At 43.2% G+C, this 21014-nt stretch overlaps 1 protein-coding gene across 1 annotated transcript in view; it reads left to right on the top strand.

The window, feature by feature from the left end:
- LOC145412164 (uncharacterized) overlaps positions 1–21014 on the top strand; it is a 446682-nt gene that overhangs the window by 324770 nt on the left and 100898 nt on the right. The window contains exon 19 of the mRNA XM_080282099.1: positions 10427–10526. Coding sequence (XP_080138225.1) covers positions 10427–10526 — 100 coding nt within the window. The remainder of the gene's footprint in view (positions 1–10426; positions 10527–21014) is intronic.

Here is a 21014-nt window from a genome sequence, read left to right as displayed (position 1 = left end):
CTGTCTTCTCTTCCTCCATTCTCTGTTCGTTTTTACCTTTGCTTCCTGTACTAACTCCTGTATCTTAGCTCTTTCTTCCCCATTTGCAAGTTTCCTTATCCAAACATTTTTTAACCTTTCCTTGCCTGATAATTTCCATGTTCTACTGATAATTTCATATACTGTTGCTTGGGACTTAAACTTTACCTTCAGTGGCCTTGCCCCTCCTTCCTCGTACTTTCCTAACCTAAACACCTCTTCAGTCTCTTCTTGTGCTTCGTGGTTTTCCTCCATGACCAGTGATATTATTTCTTTAACCTTCCTCAGTTCTTCTCTTTCTCTCTCTGATCTTATTGTCATATGTTTTTCTTTAACTCCTGAAATTATTACACATTTTTTCTTATCTGCTACATCTCTGACTAAAGATTCTCTACTTCTCAGTACCCTAACCACTTCCCTCTCCACTTTTTCCTTGCTTTGTTGTTCTATAATCTCTTTCAAATTTACATTTCCTTCTTCCTGAATTTTCTTCCACCCCTTATGGTGCTCCTTGATTTCTTTAATGTGCTCGTTTTGTATTCTTGATTTGGATTCATACTCCTCTAGTTTGTTTTTCATCCTGTCTCTTTCTTCTTCTAACCTCTTATTCTCCCTCTTAAGCTGATTTATTTCATTAGAGGCTGATTCATTGCTAACTTTTAATTTGGTAACTTCTCTTTCTTGTTTGTCACTGCATGTAGTAATTTTTTCTAGTTTATTCCTTAAGCTTTTGATCTCATTTTCATGCTCAATGGTCTGTTCCTGTAACTCTTTAATTACTCCCCATACCTTTTTTATCTCCTAGACATTCCTCTCTGCTGTTTTCTCTACACCTGCTATTCTTGTTTGGTTCAACTTAATGCTTCCATTTCCCACATCCTCTTCACAGAAGCCCTCGAACTCTTTCTCGCCACTTGTAAACATTGCACTGTCCCTTTCTGCCATGATTCAACAATATGGAGACTTTCTATTTTCACTGTGTCTTGTTCTTTTTGTGAGCGAAACCGCTTTTTATTTTACTACTTTCTGACAGGACCAGCACTCACGCACTCATTAACATGATCACAAATAGGCTGGTCTTCTTTTCGTCACTGATTTTGCGATTATTTCTCCATGATCCAGGAAGAGCTCTGTCTCTGTCGGCGACCTGTGTGTGTGTGTGTGTGTGTGTGTGTGTGTGTGTGTGTAAAAGAGGTGTCTACTACCGCAACATTTATCCCCTTAACCGCGGGGCGTCACTTTCATGACGCTCAGACACAATGGATCATACCGCGGAGCGTCACTTTTGCGATTCTGTGTTATTTTGAATTCTCCCGGGCTTTCAAGTGGTGGCTTGTATCATCTATCAGTACTGCCAGTGTCCACCAATAGTCAGCACTGCTAATGTCATCTCTACTCCTATCCATCATTGACAGTTGAGCTATATATCCCCGTTCTTGACTCCCCTCCCTGCCTCCCCTCCATTACCCTCTCCTCTTGCCTGCCCGACCACGCTGCGCCAAGCAAATCTTCCCTAGAATTTTCCACTGATTTCACCCATTGAAATAAGCCTTATGCTTTATTCTTATACAAAATAATGTATACCAAAAAAAATTAAGGTAACTGATAGTGCCATACACCTGGAGTTGGCTAATTATCACCTGGCAACACCCCATGTGCACTTGTTCGCTAATTTTCCCTGGTAATTTCCCCTTGAAATATGCTGTATAATTTATTCTCGTAATAAAAATATACACTCAATCCTTGTAAATCGCGTGTTCATAAATCACGGATTCGTAAATCACGGCTAGGTGGCTGTGAGACTGGCGGCAACCTTAAATCACTGTTAAGTCACGAAAATCGCGGATCTGGGCACCCAAGTGGGCCTTTTCCGAGGAGAACCGTAAACCTCGGCATTCAAACTGAAAATCGCGACCCAACAACCAATCAGTGCGCGTCCCTGGTGGCGTATGTGGATACTAATGCCGCCATGTTGTTGTTGTTCTTGTCCCGCCAGTCCGCACACTACAGACCATCACCGTGGAGTACGAGAGTTACCTGCCTTTTTTTGTGCAACTTCCCCCTGCCTCCTATCTGCCATGGCCCCTCCCGACCCCCCAATGAAGTGCTGTAAGCAGTATGGCATTAAGAAGCTGCCGCAGTTGTTGTACAGTCAACGTTTGGAGCTCATTTGTCGTGTTGAGAGGGGAGAGAAGTTTTCAAAGCTGGTGAAAGAGTTTGAGAAGAACAAGTGCTTAGAAGTTCTAAGTTCTTTCCAACACCACCCCACTTCATTCACTTAAGCAATTTCGTCATAGGATTAAGGTGAGATCCCTCAATACATGCACTGAATATTCCTAAATTTGTATGATTATGTTTGATGGTGCCTAGATAGGTGTAGGTAGGGTGCTGTGGGGGCGAATTGGCCAAAGACCAGACCCAGATTAATTTTTCACATCTATCTATCTGTCTATTGCCAGACGCCTCAATCCCATTTGGGTTGGCCACAAAAAATCACCTCCAAGTCGCCCTATCCCCCACCATTTCACTGCCCTGGTCCCAACTCACACCCCCCTCTCTCATATACCTCTCCACCCCATCCCTCCATCTCATCCTCGGCATCCCCCTCCCTCTTTCCCCCTCCACCTCACTCACATATACTCTCTTCGTCAGTCTTTCACCCTCCATCCTCTCCACATGGCCAAACCACCTCAGTGTGTTCCTCATAACACTTCCTATCACATCCACACCACAACGCTCCTTTATATACTCATTCGTCTGCCTGTCTCTCCATGTGACTCCACAGGCTCCTCTTGAATAACTCATTTCCACTGCTCTCACTCTTGACTTGTGTCCTTCCAACAACGTCCAAGCTTCACTTCCATATGTTAGAGTTGGTATCACAATACTGTCATGTAGTAACTTTTTCACTTCCATGCTCACTTCCCTGTTTCTGATCACTGCTTTTAAAGAACCAGCAACCTTTCTTCCCTGCTGTACCCTTTCAAGCACTTTACCCTCCAAACCTCCATCCTTACTCATCACACTACCCAAGTACTTAAACATACTCACATTTTCCAATTCCTCACCATCCAACCTTGCTGTACATTCACTGACTTCACCTCTCTCAAAGACCATCACTTTACTCTTCCCTACATTCACCATTAGATTCCGTTTCTTACACACTTTCCCAAACTCATCCACCAAGCCTTGCAGCTCCCCTTCGTCTTCACCCAACAACACAGTATCATCTGCAAACAAAGGTACAGGGAGTTTCCAAACACTATCCTTTCTCACCAGGGCCACTTCAACATCCACTAACCTACCTTGTACCTCTTTTATTACCCCATCCATGTACAGATTGAACAACCATGGAGACATGACACATCCCTGTTTCAACCCAACTTTCAAAGAGAAAAATTCACTTAGTTCACCATCCACACGCACTGCAGCCTTCGCACCATCAAACATACTCTTCACAGCATTCAACAACTTTCCATCTACTCCAAATATTCTTAACACATTCCACAATCCTTATCTATCCACCCTGTCATATGCTTTCTCCAAATCCATGAAAGCTGCATACAACTTCTTTCCCTTCTCTAGAAACTTTTCCACTAAAGATCTAAGAATGAATATCTGATCTACACAACCTCTTCCCTTCCTAAAGCCTCCCTGTTCTTCTCCAACTAATTTCTCTGTTCTTTCTCTAACTCTGCCAATCATTTCACAGCATATAAATTAGCAGCTGTCACCTCGCTGACGTTGTCAACCCTTGGCGGCCCCATATCAGCCTTGTCATTTAGTTCAGTGTTGTTTCTTGAGATGAAAGCACGTAGCACTCATGCTCCTCCATTTCCTCCGCTTCTAGAGGACCCTGTGACCTCTACCCCTACTAAGCCTCGTGTGGGAAGGGGTAAAGGACTGAATGACTCTGCTATGGAGCGTGAACTGGCTAATTTATCCATAATAATGGTGGACAGTGACTACAATCTTTCTGGTGAATCGTGTGATGAGCCAGTGGAGGATATGGTGATAAACTACGAGTGCTTCAGTGTCCCAAGTTCATCCTGGCTCCAAGGAAAAGGAGCCTTTATTTACTGGAAGTGACAGTGTATAACATAGTGTAAATAAAATAGAAATGTAAATAATTACCAATTTAAGAATATGAGTACAAATACTTGTAGTAATGACAGTCAAAGCTTTGCTCTCTTCGCTGGTTTACTGAACGAGAATGAAAATAAACTACTATTACTGAAGGAAACATATGGATAAATATATATATATATATATATATATATATATATAAGTGTGATAAAGTAATAGGAATATAAAGTGTGAGTGTGTTTATGAATAATAAATGAGAGAATACCAGCGGGGAACGAGCTCAAGTGGGAAGCTCGTATGCACTCATAATTTTCATTGGTTGCACCTTTTGTGTGTGTGTGTGTGTGTGTGTGTGTGTGTGTGTGTGTGTGTGTGTGTGTGGATTCCAAACTACTTGAAAATCATAGAGTAGTGTTTCTAGTGATAATATCAGGCTGTGGTAATCATATCATGGGGTGTCGGGAAGTGTAAAGTGGAGAATTCGTTATCCAACATCAGAAGTCTCCACAAGTCCTATGGTACTCGACAGAGGCTCAACAAACATCCCAGGAGAAAGCTGAAGGTATGTGCCATGTGCACATTTAATTAAAATACTCTAGGACTAATAACTGATTTTTGGCAAATATTTTTAAAAAGTCAGTTGGAGCACGAATATCCTCGTGAGAAGCTCAAGGAGTGCAAAAACATGACCGCGGTGTAGGGGTTAATCACAGCAGATTTATTGTCTCTCTCTCTCTCTCACACACACACACACACACACACACACACACACACACACACACACACACACAGTGTAGTAAACCTTTTCCTAACATGGTTTCTAATATATACTGTACAATTCCTTTATTAGTTGTTCAGACTACACATAATTAGAGAGGTGCTTGAAGTACAGAAACCCCTAGCTGGCTGTGAGCAAGAGTATGGAGGGTACTGGGTGGGGTTATGAGGTCAGAAAGAAAAATGGGGGGGGGTAGGGTGGGGGTGTGGGACTATGAGGAAAGGAGGAGGAGGGGATACCTCTCCATCGAGCAGTGTTACAAACACCTTAGTCCACGAAAAGGAAACAAAATTATTCCAACATCTGTACATGTTACATTCCAGGAAAAGTCGTCATAATCATAAAGGTTCCCTGATGGAGTTCCACAGGGCTCCTTTCATCTGCACTTGTCAGCCTATACGTGCATGATATTCCCACACCCCTGATGCCAACAAACATCACCTCACATGCAGATGACTGCCTACATTCACACACTACATCATAAATACATCTTCCACACAGACACAAGACTACTTCAGCACACTTCCTGCATAGGTTGAGGACACCAGGCAGACGATCATTCCAGTTAAATCCACCACCACATTCATCACCAGCAGTAAACATGAGCACAGATACACATCTGACATCACCTTTAACAATGCATTTGTGCCACACTCCTTTGTAACTAAGATCGTTGAAATGACCTATTATGCTGGACGCACCTTCAAGGACCCCATACATGACATATAGAGGCAGTGCACCGCTGTTATAAACACACTCAGGACACTTACAAGGATTGCCTTTTGCCAAGGAGGGGGGTGGGGGAAGCACTGTCCCTGTTCTACAAATGATATATTGCATCAGTGATGTCCTTTGCCTCCCTGGCATTGACCCTCAGCATGTCTAACATCCACAGTAATACCTTGCAAACCATACAGGGCAGTGCCGTATGCCTCATCCTTGGTTGCACCGATACCATTCCCACAGCTTACCTATACACGAAAATTAAAGTCCACCTTGTTAGAGAATATCTTGATGAGTGGCACACGGTTGCACTTGACAGCCTGTGCTAACACACAACGCCATTTCTTTTTATGACTGAGCCACTCAACAGAAGTAAAACACAAAACGGTCACCACACAAACATTACTAGACACTGTTCAGCAACATTCCAACTTCAGACATTCAAACACTAGCAGTGAAGAAACACACATTTACTGTATTCTGTACTTATTTCACACACAGTGCAGTACAACTCTTCAACCAGAGCACTATACTATAAGCCTCCCATCCCGATATCCACCCATCAGAGGCGTCCTTAAATAGAGCTTATCAAATTCACCTAACTAGGCATTGGTCAGGACATCACTCAACCCTTCTCAGTTACCAGCTTTGATTTGGGTTAAGTGGAATCACAGGTGATATATGCCCTGCTTGTAAAATAAGCTCACACAGCATAACACACATCATGGAGCACTACACAGCATATGCCACACTAAGACATTGACACAACATCACCGGCGTTGAGAACCTATGGGACAACACCATAGGGGCTGTTGCTAACAGCTTACCTGTAGTTGATGGGCCTGCTGGGCCAGGCAGACTGGGGTTGAGCAGTTACAATATCATAACCATTGTGATGTTCCTGTATTACTGAGGTGATCGTCTAGTTTTTCTCATCAAATATACCCCTTTCCCCCAAAAAAAAATGGTAGTGATCCATTGGTTATCGTTCATAATTGGTATCATGCTTAGTGCGTGCCGACGAAATAAGAACCAGTGGAATTTATCTTTATTGATGCCAGGAACCCCATCTATAAACCCAAATTTTCTCTCTTACAACAATTTTTCTCTTTGAAGGTTGGGTTGAAACAGGGATGTGTCATGTCTCCATGGTTGTTCAATCTGTACATGGATGGGAGTAATAAAAGAGGTACAAGGTAGGGTAGTGGATGTTGGAGTGGCCCTGGTGAGAGGATAGTGTTTGGAAACTCCCTGTACTGTTGTTTGCAGATGATACTGTGTTGTTGAGTGAAGACGAAGGGGAGCTGCAAGGCTTGGTGGATGAGTTTGGGAGAGTGTGTAAGAAACGGAATCTAAAGGCGAATGTAGGGACGAGTAAAGTGATGGTCTTTGAGAGAGGTGAAGTCAGTGAATGTACAGCGAGATTGGATGGTGAGGAATTGGAAAATGTGAGTACGTTTAAGTGCTTGGGTAGTGTGATGAGTAAGGATGGAGGTTTGGAGGGTGAAGTGCTTGAAAGGGTATGGCAGGGAAGAAAGGTTGCTGGTTCTTTAAAAGCAGTGATAAGAAACAGGGAAGTGAGCATGGAAGTGAAAAAGTTACTACATGACAGTATTGTGATACCAGCTCTAACATATGGAAGTGAATCTTGGACGTTGTTGGAAGGACACAAGTCAAGAGTGAGAGCAGTGGAAATGAGTTATTTAAGATGAGCCTGTGGAGTCATATGGAGAGACAGGCTGACGAATGAGGATATAAAGGAGCGTTGTGGTGTGGATGTGGATGTGATAGGAAGCGTTATGAGGAACACACTGAGGTGGTTTGGCCATGTGGAGAGGATGGAGGATGAGAGACTGATGAAGAGAGTGTATGTGAGTGAGGTGGAGGGGGGAAGAGGGAGGGGGAGGTCGAGGATGAGATGGAGGGATGGGGTGGAGAGGTATATGAGAGAGGGGGGTGTGAGTTGGGAGCAGGGCAGTGAAATGGCGGGGAACAGGGCATCATGGAGACGATTTGTTTGTGGCCACCCCAAACGGGATTGAGGCGTCTGGCAATAGATAGAATAGGTAGATAGACAACAATTTAGATTCACTAAATACATATGTATGAGGTCTGTCCAAAAAGAAACAGAGCTTTTAAATAGCTCGCCAACTAGCAGCCACATCCTGATTGTCACAGGAGCACCATGTACAGGTGACTTTTAGCTTTAGTCTGACACTAGATGCATGAAGTCATGTCACATAGTCATCGAGGTACCAGCGCATGCGCCTGATTGAACATGTGTTTAGTGGACTTGGCAGATTTTATTCTGTCTTATCTGTCATCTGAAATGAGTGACCTTTCTGGATAGATTTCAATTTTAGAAACAGAAAAAGTCCGCAGGGGCCAAATCAGAGAGTAGGGCAGCTGAGGGATGATGGTTGTCACAGATAAGGAGCAACATGTGATCAGGTGTATTGCCATGATACAGCATCCAGGTTTTGTTTGTCCACACCTCAGGCCTCTTCCTTTGCATTGCCTCCCTCAAGTGCTTCAAGACGCCCAAATAAATCTCTTACTGACTGTTTCACCACGCAGAACAAACTCATGATGAATGATGCCCTTCCAATTAAAAAAAAAATGACATCCAACATCACTTTCACATTTTAGCGATTCTGATGTGCCCTTTTTTTAGTCACGGCGACAATGTTCCAACCCACTGCAATGACTTCCTTTTTGTTTCAACATCAGAGGGTTGTGACAATTTTCAGGAAGTAAAAGCCTTTCTCAATTTGAAACAATTTTGCACAAACATGTTGTTGTTCAAGATCCTTTGTTGTTCAACTTGCAACAAATTGCCAAGTGCATGAAACACATGTTAACTCAAGTGCATGTATCTTGATTACTTAGTTACATGGCGTGATGCAGCTAGTGTTAGGCTGAGCTCTAGTACACAGCGCTCCCATCTCAGTCTCGATAAGGCTGCTAGTTGGTGCACTATTTAAAAAGTTTTATTTCTTTTTGGGCAGACCTTGTACTGTTATAGTAAGTACCAGAAACACACATAGGAATGGTTAAGTTACTAGGAGGTGATGGAGAGGTCACAATAAGGGAGAAACACATACCATATAGAGACCTGAGATGGGCTTGAGGTATGAGTTTCTGAGGCTAGGAGATGGTGCGTTAGTGCTCTCTACCTCCTGGTACTAACCCCTCAAGTTGAGCCTTATCTTTGAATCCCATAACCTGCCACGTGCCAGTGCCGTTTTAAAATGGTCTCACAAAAATCTGCGGTCAGTGCCAGTGCTGTTTTAAAACGGTTTAAAATTAAAACATTCACTGTGATCACATTTTTCAAGATTGTGGGTAAAAATTGGCAGGCATGTATGTTAACTGTTCCTCTATCATGCCTCAGGTGGTCAGGGCCATACACCCACTCACTCCCCCCCTCACACTCACTCTGCCTCACTCTGCCTGTGTGCCTCACTCAGTGCTGTACATAGTGAAGGCATGTTGCAAATATTTTCATGTAAGTGAAGGGACAATACATAGTGAAATCAAGTTGTAAATATTTTCTTGTAAGTGTAAGAACTGTACATAGTGATGTCAAGCTGTGAATACCTACTTGTAAGTGCTGGGACTGTTCATAGTGAAGTCAGGATGTACCTGTCTTCAAGTAAGTGTAAGACAATGCATTCACAGAGAGAGAGAGACGCAAATTATGACAGGTGTGGAAACAATAAGTAATCAGAAAAGTGTACTGAACATTACTATACTTTCCCAACATAAATACCTGAGTCTACCTTACATAGAAAATGGCTTTCTCTCAACTACGTTGTGAGCGTGAGAGAACGGGGATACCTGTATACGAGTATGCAGGACTCAATAAAACCCATTTCTGAGCTTTGGTGAGCATTTTAATGGTGAATTTCGTTGTTTTCACATCAAAATCTATCATTTTAGCCAATAAAAAAATGGTCAAAAAATGGCCGGCACAACAGATGTGACCAATTGGGCTAAAAATAGCAGGCACGCGGCAGGTTAAAGCCATCAGCAACTACAGATTTTGCACCATCATTATTGGCAGAAACCAACTCATTTGCACGATAACAAAGTTTTTTTTTTATCTAAAAATGCATGATAACGGCAGGGGTGCAGAATTTCATCTAGTAGTGATGATGGAAACCACACTAACCAAGTGTGCGATAACCAAAGGATCACTGTTCACATTTTGTTATTCCAAACCAGGAGATGCTTATGACTAGAGTAAGCAAGGTCAGGGATGAACTAGGGCTGGAAAGCAAAGAAATTTACAGAGGGAGCTTAGTGCAGACAACTGTACCTTAAGTGCCATAAGGGATTGAGTCTTCTGGTCCCTGTTGCATTAAGGCTGTCCAGTCTAGCTGTATAGCCAGAGACAGATCTTTGTAGAGGGTGGCACTTGAAATCTCAGTTTCACAAAACAATGAAGAAGGCTTTGTATGATTTTTGTAGTTACACTGGACATTGTGCAGTTCACATTTTTTTCTTTTTGTGTGTCCAAGATGAGCCTCTTGCCCTGCATATGGTAGTGGGAATTGTAAGTTTAGGTGGAATGTGATCTTCCAGAAGTACTGTAACATCCAGCATTGGAATAAAAGAGAAATTCACGTGTTTTAGTAGACAGGAATTTACCTAGGCTTGTGTTGTCTCTGTATCTGCATTTATCCAGTATAGGAATGTGCTCAAATTAAGATTGTTATATAATTGTACTAGTCAGAGCATAGCTTTTGGTGACTTAATGAATGTAGCACCAGTGCTCAAATTGATGTCTTAACTAGAAGATGAATATTTCTTTTTTAGGTGGTGAAGGTTTTGGTGGTTTTGCATCACAGGGAGGATCAACATTTGGAAGTGTTGCAAATTCATCTTCCACTGTCTCCCCTTCTTCAGGGTTTAGTAGGTAAGAATTCTGACTAAATTTTATTTAGATTATGTTTCATGAAAGCCCTGTAAAGGTTTTCTTTACATCATGGTCCTTCATATGGAGAGATCCTTCAGGTAGAAGATTAAAACCATTTGACATACTAGATATGGATTATAAATGGTGTTGGGTGGGATCATTCAAGACACAAGAGCTGAGGAGAGGGTGCATTGCTTTGTGTCTACAGTTATAATGCCTCACAAGGTATGATCACCTTCCTACAATCTCATAATGCCGTGTCTGCTTGATTGAACATTCACTATTCCGTGAGTCCACTTACATTTGGTTATGCCAGTGCCACTCATGCATAGCTGATATTTACAAGCTTATCTTCCCTCCTACCTCTTTACACTGGGTTGATGGTATCACAGTTCTAGATGTCGTGATAATAATGGCAATAGATAGATAGATAGATAGATAGATGATATAACAGTTGGGGGATTTTTTAAACACACTTTTTAAGGCTTATCAATTTCCATGACAGTGTCATGATACAGTATGCAATTTGTATTTCTTTCATTATTATTGGTGACTGTAACAAAAGTTTGAAGGCTGAATAATCAATTATACAAGCTCCCTGTTCTGTACAGCATAATATAGCACTGTTAGTGTTATGTACAGCATCTCCTCCACCCCACAAAAAGTAAGCTACTTTTTTTTTTAAACTGAAAATGCTGAATAGCTGTACCTCTATAAACAGCTTTATTATTAGTTTTTTTCTGAACAAGATGTGTAATCTTAATCATTAGTAAATGAGGGTACAATACCACCACCAGCTCACTTGATGGTACTGCTATCAGGTGATTTTACACCAAATGACAAGCCAAATAGTTTCTTGAAGCCCTGGAAATATTTACTGTTGGTGGTTGGCTGTGGTGCCCTTGTACACATACAGTTTCATGACGTGGCCTCCATCATTGTAGTTTTTTGGGTCTGGATGGAATGGGGCTTGGATCTTTTCTAGAGGGTACAGGACATTGCAGATTTCAAGACTGCCACTTCCCCCCGATAGAGAGGGGCCTGAACCTGGGAGTAGCACCTCAGGAGGCTACCCTATCAGTGGGTGTACAATGGCAGGGCACTTACAGTGCCAAGGCACACTTGGAGGGTGTCCCTGTAGCGGTCCTGGTAGGGTGTCCCGAGGGCACTGACACAGCCACTGGTCAAGGTTGGTGGGCTGTGGGTCCCAGATCCCATGCCTGGACTTGGAACTGTATGGGTGGGCAGGGCCTTTGGTCTATCTCTCCCTGTTATTTTGTTTTTACTGGTTATGGGAAAAAAAAAAAAAAGAGAGAAAAATCAAAGCAAGCCTGTAAAAAACAAATCTTCCTAGGGGATCAGAGTGGCATCATGAAATGTGGGAAGTTTGAGGGGTAGAACAGGGGATGTGATCAAAGCGATGAGTATGAGGTGGGTGGATGTTGGCTGTGTGAAAGAGGTTAGGTATAGGGGAGGTTCAGCCAGAATGATTGTCAGGAGGGATTGTCAACACAAAATATTTTGGCAGGGTAGGGCAGATGGATATGGTGATGTGGGTCTGTTGGTTATGGAGAAGTGGGTGAAATATGTCATGACTGTAATGAGAGTGAGTGAAAAGATAATAGTAGTGAAAATTTTGTACAGTGGGATGGTTTTCATTTACATCAGCATATGCTCCACAGGCTGGCTTGGATGAGGTAGAGAATGATAGATTCTGGGATGACTTAACACTTGCAGTAAGTGGTAAGGGGATGATGAGATTGTAGGTTTGGGAAGGGACTTGAATGGTCATGTAGGTGAAGCGGCCCAAAAATATGAAGGAGTACATGGAGGATGTGCATATGGTACAAGGAATGAGGAAGAGGAAAGGATACTTTGAGTTTGGGGAGGCAGTGAACATGATTGTGTGTAACACACATTTTAGGAAAAGAGAGAGTAGGTTAATTACAGACAAGTCTGGGGGAAATAGTTGCCAGATAGACTATTTTCTGGTCAGGAGGGCTGACGAGAGGTTAGTGAGGGATGTTAAAGTTATACAGAGCAAGGAGTGTGTGCAGCAACACAAGTTATTGATATGTGACATGGTGCTTAAGGAGTGGGTGATGAAAAAGAGGGCCTATACACCTAGGAGGAAAATTTGGAAGTAGAAAAAACAAGCAGTAAAGGATGCCTTCTAAAGCAAGGTGAATAGATTGATGGTCAAACAGGGAGCCGTGGATAGAAGAGGTAATGGACAGAGTTCTCAAGAACAATCTCCTGAGAGTTATTGATTCAATGTGTGGATGGACAAAGGGCCCCCAAAGACATAAAGGAACTTGGAGGTGGGATGAGGGTGAAGAAGCTGCAGTTAAGGAGACTTGATAACCTAATAGTGTTGAAAGGCAGAATATGATATTTAAAGTGGCAAATCAGATGAAGAGAGAATACAGGGATATCATAGATGAGCAGTGTGTGAAGAACGATGAAGGAAAGATGGTGTTGAACAGTGTGGATATTAAAGATGCTTGGAGAGTGCATTATAACTGGTTGTTGAATGAGGAGTTTGAGTGTGGAACAGGGAAGGTTTGGAGCCAGCAAGAGGGGAACAAGTCAAGAGTGAGAGCAGTGGAAATGAGTTACTTGAGAGGAGCATGTGGAGTGACATGGAGGGACAGGTTGACGAATGAAGAAGTGAAGGAACGTTGTGGGGTAGATGTGGATGTGGTTGAAAAGATTAGGAGAAATACACTGAGGTGGTTTGGACATGTGGAGAGGATGGAGAATGAAAGACTGACTAAGAGGGTGTATGTAGGTGAGGTGGAGGGGGGGAGAGGGAGGGGTAGACCGAGGATGAGGTGGAGGGATGGAATTGAGAGGTATATGAGGGAGGGGGGGGTGAGTTGGGGGGAGGGTAGTCAAATGGTGGGTGACAGAGTGACTTGGAGGCGTTTTGTCTGCAGCCACCCTTTGTGGGATTAGGGTGTCGGGCTATAGATAGATAGATAGATAGCTTCGGTGTTCAGCCGTTGGCCTTTGACTGATGCTGCTACTGTGAACAGGGCACTAGGCATGATGCAGATGGGGAAGGCAGCAGGTGTGTCTGGGTTGACTGCTGAAATGCTGAAGGCCTCAGGAGATATAGGAGTGGGGTTAGTTACAGACTTAATAAATGCAATTGTAAATGGGTGTGTTGTCCCAAATGATTAGCCGAAGAGTGTGATTGTAACGTGTAGAAGGGTAAGGGTGATAGAGGAAATTATAGAGGAATAAAACTTATGGATCAGATAATGCAGAGAGTCCTAAAAGGTATGATTGTAGAAAGAGTGAATATAGATAAGATGCAGTTTAGGTTTATGCCAGGCAAAGGGACCACTGATACCATATTCATTGTTAGCTTCAGGAAAAAATATATATAAGAAAAGGGATCTTTACTTTGTTTCTGTTGACCTGGAGAAGGCCTATAACAGAGTCCCTAGGAAATTAGTGAAGTAAGCAGTGAGAAAGCATGGGATTGAGGGGTGGCTGGTTGGGGTGGTTATGGCTATGTGTGTGGGTGCTTGCATCCAGGGAAAAGTGAATGAAGATTTGTGATGAGTTTTCCGTGAATGTTGGTGTGCATCAGGGGGCCAGTCTTGAGCCCCTTGTTACTTACCATGGTACTTGAAACCCTTTCATTTTTGAAAAGAGAAAAAAATCACTGGGGGCCAAATCTGGTGAATACATGGGGTGGGGGACAACCAGCATGTTTTTTCTGTAAACGTAATTATTGATGCAGTCCCTTCAGCCATTTTAGGGATTATTATTCTGGTGTCAGGCAAAAAATTTAGCTTAAACTTGTGGGCCCTGAACCAAGTAACATTCACTCATTTATTGGGCCTTGAGCCAATTAACTTTTATGGTATTCTCATTTATTGTTGTATTTTGTTATTGAGGGGTTTCATCATTGTGATAGTTTCCAGGACCAGTTAACCGTGATAAAGAAGGTTTGGCTGTATTGCAACAGACTGGTGTTAACACTTTACACCACCACTGACACTTTCATCTTTCTTAGAAGCTGTAGCTAGGGTTGAATGTTAGTAAAATGAGATAAAAATCAGGCAAAATACAGGGATCACCACCAAGATATGCAGTGTAAGCAATCAAAGTGATCACATGCTACACTGAACACTGTCTGTAGCTGCCCAGTAAACTAGTAAGCAATCAAAGTGATCACATGCTACACTGAACACTGTCTGTAGCTGCCCAGTAAACTAGTTTGCTGGGTGCAAGAATTTCATGTGCCATTTCTTAATTTTGTCTGGATTAAAAGAGGTGCCAGACCTTCTGATGCTGTAAAATTGGTGTTGTGCCTGTCCTAATTAATTATTGCTCACCTTTATCATATATTTTGACCATAAAGTTTACCATCTAGTCCTAATACATTTACATTTGACTAATAATGGGCAGAGCAGTTATCTCAGTGGTTGCCTTCTGTGAAAATGAATTGTGCTTGGCAGAAAAATACATGCAGGGCAGTAACTTGGTAAATGTTATGGTGACTATTTATTATATTTTTATGAGCAAAATGGTATATGAGAAGGGTATCTTCACAAACTGACACTAACATAGAGAGGTGCCGCAGTTGCTTGGTTATGCAAATGCCTCAAAGCTCCCTCCCAATCCCCTGAAAGGGAGACAGTGGACAGCAGGAGGAAGGGAACTTCAGCCAGCTGTCTGCTCAATCACATTCAGCTGAAGCTGAGTTTATAGCTATTGCAGTACTATTAATACTACAAGAGGAAAAATAAGAGAAATATAATTTACCATGATATTTAAGGAATGCAGTTTATATATACAGTCAGACCCCTACTTACGAAGGATCGACTTACGAAAAATCCACAGATACGAAAAAAATTGTGTGTGTGTGTGTGTTCTTACTTAATTGTATCTTTACAGGAATGAGTCAGGCTCATACTCTTCCATGTCTTAAACCCTTTTTATCGTGCATATCCTTGAATTTGTGAATTGTTTTGGCACACACTATTTCATTCGGTAGTGCATTCCACTGATCAGTTGTCCTATTTGGGAAACTAAATTTCCTTACGTCTTTATCGCCTCTCTTTTTATGCAGTTTTTTGCAGTGTCCTCTTGCTGATGTATCCCCATAGGTTATGTAATCATTTATGTCTACTTTCTCCTTCCCTGATATGCATTTTTTTAGTGTAATCATGTCTCCTCTTTTCCTTCTCTCCAGTGGTGTAGGTAGATTAAGTTTTTCTTGTCTTTCTTCATAGCTTAGATCCCTTAAGCTTGGTACCCATCTTGTTGCGGCCCTTTGAACTTTTTCAATCTTATCTATGTGTTTTTTTAGATGAGGACTCCAGACTACTGACACATACTCCAGAGTTGGTCTGATGAATGATGTCATTATCTTTCTTAGCATGTCTTCATTTATGTATGTGAATGCTATTCTTATATTTACAATCAGTGTATACATGTTCCATACCTTCTCACTGATGTGGTCAGCTGGAGATATTCTGTTATTGACAATCACACCTAAGTCCTTCTCTCTTTCTGATGTGTGTAGGGTTTTATTTCCTAATGTATAATCCCAATCAGGTCTTTTTCCACTTTTACCAAACTTGATTACATGACACTTGTCCACATTGAATTCCATTTGCCATGTATTGCCCCATTCATGAAGTTTATTTAATTCTTCTTGTAGTGCTTTACATGAGTCTGTGTTAGTAATTCTCCTTTGTATTTTTGCATCATCAGCAAACATATGTAGATAGCTTTCATTTCCAGTGTTACTGTTTATACCATTTATGTACACTAAAAACATAATTGGTGCCAGCACTGCGCCCTGTGGAACTCCGCTAGTCACTTCTCTCCATGATGAGTAATTTCCCCTTAGTACTGTTCTCATTTCCCTTTTTTTTTGTGTGTGTGTGGGGGGGAGGGGGGGGCAGGTCAGTCATAGCAAGGAAGGATAGGGTCAGGTGAAGACATTGACAAGGAGGTGAGGTGATAACTGCAGTTCAGGGAAGGGTAGGGGATAAGTGGAGTGGAGACAATAATGGGCTTTAATTGAAGAGAGTATAAGAATGAGAGATGGACTTGCGAAAAAAAAATGACATGAAAGACCTTTAAGAACCAATTATTTTCGTAAGTTAGGGATTGCCTGTATATATATATATATATATATATAGGTAGGAGGAGGCCGTAGCACGGGCCGAACAGGGTAGTACTCCCGAGGGGAATGGGAATGCTGGTGATAGGGAGAGCTGGAGCTCCTGTTTCACTAGCTATCTAACCATCCCCCTTTGCTGACCTTTTCAGTGCGACAGTAACATGGAGAGTAGACCAGCATACTCTCCCAAACATTTCCTCTAACTATCTATGCACTACACCACATGCACTTTACATTTCACACAACGTATCCCACTACGTTACAGGGGTTGGCGCCAGCAAGGGCAAGCTGCCAGAAAACTTTGCCCCCGCTACCTAGTGGCGGACTTCTGGGGGGAGGCGTGGCGGGGGTTCTGCCGGCATAGATCATGGGTCCAGGGCGAGATGGGGCTCGGGCCTGTGCTAGAGGGTACAGGGCATTGCGGTTCCCAGGCTGCCGCTTCCGCCCAATAGAGAGGGGCCCGAACCTGGGAGTAGCGCCCCAGGAGGCTGCCCTATCAGTGGGTGTATAATGGCGGGATAGTTGCAGTGCCAAGACGCGCTTGGAGGGTGTCCCTGCAGCTGTCCTGGCAGGGTGCCCCGAGGCCACTACCACAGCCACTGGTAAGCTGGTGGGCTAGGGGTCCCAGATCCATTGCCTGGACCTGGGATTGTGCAGTTAGTGGGACCTGTGCTGTGTCTGTCCCCATTTATTAATACTGAAGATGACAAAACAAAAGTTTCAAAGCAAGCCTGAGGACAGTAAATCACCCATGGGGATGAGGGTGGGTTCATGGAATGTGGGAAGTTTGAGGGGAAGAGCAGGGGAAGTCGTTGAGGCATTCAGTAGGAGGTGGGTGGATGTGGCGTGTTTGCAGGAAGTCCGGTACAGGGGTGGATCAGCCAGAAAGATTGTTGGGAAGGACTGTTGCTATAAGTTGTTTTGGCAGGGGGGGACAGACGGATATGGAGGTGTTGGTGTGATGGTTGCGGAGAAATGGGTGGAATATGTTATGAATGTTTTGAGAGTAAGCGATAGGATATTGGTAGTGAAAATTCTGTTGGGAAGAAAGATAGCTGTGATTATATCGGCATATGCTCCACAGGCAGGATTGAATGAATCAAGATAGATTTTAGGATGATTTAATACGTGTAGTGGGTGGTATGCGGGATGATGAGATAGTGATTTTGGGAGGGGACTTAAATGGTCATGTAGGTGAAGCAGCACAAGGTTATGAAGGAGTACATGGGGGATGTGCGTATGGTCTAAGGAATGCAGAAGGGGAAAGGATACTCGAGTTTGGGGAGGCAACGGACATGATTGTGTGCAACACATATTTTAGGAAAAGAGACAGTAGGTTAATTACATATGAGTCTGGGGGAAATAGCAGTCAGATAGATTATTTTCTGGTTAGGAGGGCCGATAGGAGGTTAGTGAGGGATGTTAAAGTTATAGGAAGTGAGGAGTGTGTGCAGCAGCACAAACTATTGATTTGTGATATGGTGCTTAAAGAACAAGTGATGAAAAAGAGGACTTATGTACCTAGGAGGAAAATATGGAAGCTGAAAAACCAAGTAGTAAGGGATGCCTTCTATAGCGAGTTGAGGAGAGTGGTGGCTGAACAGGGAGCTGTAGACAGAGGCGTTAATGAACAGTAGAGAGCCCTCAAGAACAATTTCTTGAGAGTTACTGATGTAACATGCGGCTGGACAAGAGGACCACCAAGACATAAAGTAATTGGTGGTGGGATGAGGGTGTAGAAGCTGCAATTAAGGAGAAAAGAAGGCTTTTCCGGGAATGGAAGAAGGGTGGTAGCAAAGAGGATATTTGGCTGCCAAGCGTAGGGCTAGGAGAGAGGTATACAGGGCAAAGTCTGAGTCACAGAGACAATTACTTGATAACCTAAATCATGGGGAAAGGAAAAATATATTTAGGGTGGCAGGTCAGGTGAAGAGGGATAATCGGGATATCATAGGTGAGCAGTGTGTGAAGAATGATGAAGGAAGGGTAGTGGTGAACAGTGAAGATATTAAAGATGCATGGAGAGAGCATTATAACCGGTTGTTGAATGAGGAGTTTGACTGGGACAGGGAAGGTTTGGAGCCAGCAGATCCAGTGTCTGGCCCATGGCCTTTGATTGATACTGCTACTGTGAGTGAGGTAATAGGCAGGATGAGGGTGGGGAAGGCAGCAGGTGTGTCTGGGTTGACTGCCGAAATGTTGAAGGCCTTAGGCAATATAGGGGTGAGTTTAGTCACTGACCTGATAAACAGGATTATTTATGAGTGTGTTGTCCCAGATGATTGGCTGAAGAGTGTAATTGTAAATGTGTATAAAGGGAATGGTGATGCCCTGGAAAGAGGAAATTATAGAGGTATAAAGCTTTTAGATCAGATAATGAAGGTAATGGAGAGAGTTTTAGAAGATATGATTAGAGAAAGAGTGAATATTGATGAGATGCAGTTTAGGTTTATACCAGGTAGGGGGACCACTGATGCCATATTCATTGTTCGACAGCTTCAGGAAAAATATATCGGTAGGAGAAGGGATCTTTATTTTGTTTTCGTTGATTTGGAAAAGGCCTTTGACAGAGTCCCTAGAGAGGTGGTGAAGTGGGCAATGAGAAAGCTTGGCTTGGAGGAGTGGCTGGTTAGGGTGGTTATGGCCATGTATGTGGGTGCTCACACCCAGGTGAGAGTGAATGGAGATTTGAGTGATGAGTTTTCCATGAATGTTGGTGTGCATCAGGGGTCAGTCTTGAGTCCCATGTTGTTTATCATGGTACTTGAAGCCCTTTCACGTGACTTTAGAAACGAACTCTCGTGGGAGTTGTTGTATGCTGATGATTTGGTGTTGATTGCAGAGAATGAAAGGGAGGCGGAGGAAAGGTTTAGGAAGTGGAGAGATGGTATGGGGCAAAAGGGTTTAAGGGTAAATGCAGATAAAACAAAAGTGATGATATCTAGGGTTGGTGGCGGTACTGTCAAAGACGAGGGAGAGTGGCCATGTGCAGTTTGCCACAAGGGCGTGGGAAGTAATTCCATCTTGTGCAGTGTGTGTGATAAATGGGTGCATAAGAAATGTAGTGGTATCAGAGGTAGACTGCGAGATAATGCTGATTTTATGTGTACGGCGTGCCGGGATGAGCAGGTGGAGATCGTCAGACGTGAAAGGATTGAACTTGCTGGTGAATCTCTTGAGTGTGTGGAAGAGTTTTGTTATTTGGGAGACATGTTGTGTGCTGGAGGTGGGGCTGGGGCTAGCTCTGTTGCTAGGGTGAGAAGTGGTTGGAAGAAGTTCAGGGAGCTCTTGCCTCTCCTGACATTGAGAGGGCTCTCCCTACGTGCTAAGGGGTCTTTGTATGCAGCATGTGTTAGGAGTGTAATGCTGTATGGCAGTGAGACCTGGACAGTGAAGGAGGAAGACATTCGCTGGCTCAGACGTACAGAAATGACAATGATTAGGTAGATGTGCAGTGCGTCCCTGCGTCCAAGGCCTGGAGGGGCTGGGTTTACAATGGATGAGTTGAGAGGTAGGATGGGACTGGAGTGTATTGGTGTTGTGATGAGGAGAGGTAGATTGAGGTGGTTTGGACATGTGGAGAGGATGGGGGATGATAATTGGGTGATGAAGGTGAGAAGTGTTAATATTGGGGGTTGGGTTATGAGGGGTAGACCAAGAAAGACATGGGACGAGGTCATTAAGTGTGATCTTAGGGTTAAGGGACTGAACAGGGAGGCTGCAATGGATCGTGCAGCGTGGAGAGCCGCCATTAGGTGACCAAGGCCGACACATGCAAGCATGTTGGAGCCTTTAAAAACAAAAACGACAACGATATATATATATATATATATATATATATATATATATATATACACAGTACCCTCACGTCGAACACGCGTTTGTCCAGCACGATTCGCGTCCAGCATGGAGAGCAAAAAATTAGTATGATTTAATACGATTTAAGTACTGTAAAACGGGTGTGTAAGCATAACATGAACGGAGCTCCGAGAAGTGGGCGAAATCCTCAGAGTTCGCCTCTAGCACGATCACCTCTGGTCCAACACGATCATACTGGACATTTCCGTGACGCTGAGAGCCAATCAAAAATTCCAATCAAGTAGCCTCCCTCGCCTGCTATCGTGACGTGATCGTGATGTCACCCAGTGAAAGACGCTTCTGCTCTCACGTGATGTTTTGTTTAAATTTCTCCCGCCACAGCGCCACTTAGTCGCATAATTCGCATTGGATGGTGCTTTTTTCTTGCTACATTTTCTGCCCTTGCTACTGCATTTTACTCCGCTCATGATGCGTAGGAAGCCTTCTGAGAACCCCTAGAAGTGGTGGCACCTCCCTCA

Source organism: Coenobita brevimanus, chromosome 92 (assembly GCF_032717465.1).
Source record: "Coenobita brevimanus isolate Jiangsu-jjx chromosome 92, ASM3271746v2, whole genome shotgun sequence".
NCBI lineage: Eukaryota > Metazoa > Arthropoda > Malacostraca > Decapoda > Coenobitidae > Coenobita > Coenobita brevimanus.
Note: the sequence above shows the minus strand (reverse complement) of the source record. Positions and strands in the feature narration are given on the sequence as shown.